Source organism: Bison bison, unplaced genomic scaffold (assembly GCF_000754665.1).
Source record: "Bison bison bison isolate TAMUID 2011002044 unplaced genomic scaffold, Bison_UMD1.0 scf7180017864506, whole genome shotgun sequence".
NCBI lineage: Eukaryota > Metazoa > Chordata > Mammalia > Artiodactyla > Bovidae > Bison > Bison bison.
The window spans coordinates 2,292,546-2,294,680 of record NW_011495063.1 but is presented as its reverse complement, the minus strand read 5'-3'; the positions used below and the strand labels follow the sequence as shown (position 1 = coordinate 2,294,680).

Sequence of the window (2,135 nt, the reverse complement as noted above, 5' to 3'; positions counted from 1 at the left end):
TGCGACCCGGGGGCGGGTCCAGACCCTGGGGTGGGAGGCGCAGAGCTTGTCAACCACTCAAATTCCAAAACAGTGACGTTCTACTGCCATCTCGTGGCGCTCTGAGCTGTTCACAGGTGGCATGACCGACTCAGGTGCTTTATATGAACTAAATCCCACAACATCCCAGTAGCCCTGCAAAGATGTTTATCTGTGAAGAGACTGGAGTAAGAAATTATCTCACTTTTTTATTCAAAAGAATCAACTGCTTCACATCAATTTGGTTCAAAAAAATCTCAGGTCTTAAAACTAAGGCTACCATGACATTTATTTTGCCATACGTAACAGCTTCATGTTGAAAAAGGCTCAACATAAAAAATTACCTTTAAAACCTACATTCTCACATAAACCAAAATACATCTAAGTGATAAAGTTATTTCTTCAATATTCAATCTTTTCAATTTCATCCATGTCTTCAGGGTCGAGTTGCTTAATACTGCTGTCTAAAAGAGCAAAAGAGAATGGAACAGTCTTATCCCAGGGCCCAAATGAAATTTCATTCCATCCAACTACATTTCTGAAGACAATGACACCTCGTATGGAAATCCTCAAGATAGGAATATTCTCTAGATTAGGTGAGGATGGGCAGGTGTCCAAACAACCAATTCACACCAACCACAACAGCATCAAATGCACCAGACAAGAGAACATGCATGTCCATATACCTTGGGGCAAAAAAAGGCCAAAGTGCAGTGAGGGCCTGGGAAGGGGCCTGGCTGAGTTCATGGGGAGTGAAGTGGGTGTGGACATACATGGGAGGGGGACGTTGCTGCATGGCAACAGGGAGCATTGATCACCACAGCAACGGCTATCTTAATGGGTCTTTCTCCACACCCATCCCTGCTCTGCTATCCTAACACAGGAGTGCTTAACCAACTTCCCTGAAGGGTCCACAGTTAGCAAGCAAACCTGTTAAAATTAAATTTCAAATTCCACATCTGTGCCTATGTGCACTCCCCCAGGGACAGTATTCTTTGTTTCCCACAGAGGATAAGTACCACTGTCCTAAAGGTAAAAGATAACGTTTGGAGTCCTGCAAGGGTTCCTCTTCCCCTGCTCCCCAGCCATCTTCCCAGCAGGTTATCAGAGCCTGTCTTGTTTAGATGAGGGGAAGGAGGGCTGGAGGAAAGCAGCCAGACTCAGGATTTAGGATTGCCCAAGTTGGTCGCTGGGACAACAGGGAAGAGGAAAATGTAGACAAAAAAGGAAGTTGGGGACACAATATAATCTTCCAGGATCTCATTACTCACGGTGGTTCTTTATGATGTAAAATCTGGTTTAGATCCCAGAATGAGCAATAAGATAGAAATCTGAGCTCACATGAATCCCACTTGGTTTTCGGGTCTCTCTCTACCCCCGTCTCAGGTTAGGAGCTCTGACACTGAAGAGTGGACGCCTCCTACTGTCTGGTTCCCGCCCCCATCCTATCACATCATGAACCCCAAGCTCGAGGCCCACGACACACGGCCACTGTCAACGTGGGCAGGTCCACAGCGCTGACTGTGAAGGGTGCCACTCACTGAAGTGGTCCTGGATCTTCATCAGTAGAGGCAGCTTATCCACCTCGATCATGTTGAAGGCAAGGCCCTTTTTCCCGAAGCGGCCCGTGCGCCCAATGCGGTGGAGGTAGGTCTCGTAGTCTGGCTCCTCTGCTTGGTTCACAGGGAGGTCAAAGTTCACAACGATCGTGACCTGCTTCACATCAATCCCTGGAAGAGGAAGGACACCACAGGGCCCTGCAGCTTCCACCTCAGGACCCAGCTATCCAAGAATCACATTTGCTGAGGGAATTCTCACTTGACAGACACAGTCTAGAATCAAGCTTGCTTTGACACATATTTGTTTGTAAGTATGTGTAAACTGTGGAAAATTCTTCAAGAGATGGAAATACCAGACCACCTGATCTGCCTCTTGAGAAATTTGTATGCAGGTCAGGAAGCAACAGTTAGAACTGAACATGGAACAACAGACTGGTTCCAAATAGGAAAAGGAGTTCGTCAAGGCTGTGTATTGTCACCCTGCTTATTTAACTTATATGCAGAGTACATCATGAGAAACACTGGACTGGAAGAAACACAAGCTGGAATCAAGATTGC

The 2,135-nt window shown here is 46.4% G+C and overlaps 1 protein-coding gene across 3 annotated transcripts in view; it reads right to left on the bottom strand.

Moving 5' to 3' along the window:
- Positions 1-207: 207 nt before the first annotated feature.
- The window catches only part of DDX25 (DEAD (Asp-Glu-Ala-Asp) box helicase 25), a 28,243-nt gene continuing 26,315 nt past the window's right edge, over positions 208-2,135 (bottom strand). For 2 of the 3 annotated variants that reach the window (XM_010829475.1, XM_010829474.1), the window contains 2 exons: positions 1,560-1,748; positions 215-482 (listed from right to left, as the gene is read on the bottom strand). In XM_010829475.1, coding sequence (XP_010827777.1) covers positions 421-482; positions 1,560-1,748 — 251 coding nt within the window. In that variant the 3' untranslated portion in view covers positions 215-420. Of the gene's footprint in view, positions 483-1,559; positions 1,749-2,135 lie in introns of all 3 variants that reach the window. The other variant, XM_010829473.1, reaches the window with a different exon arrangement.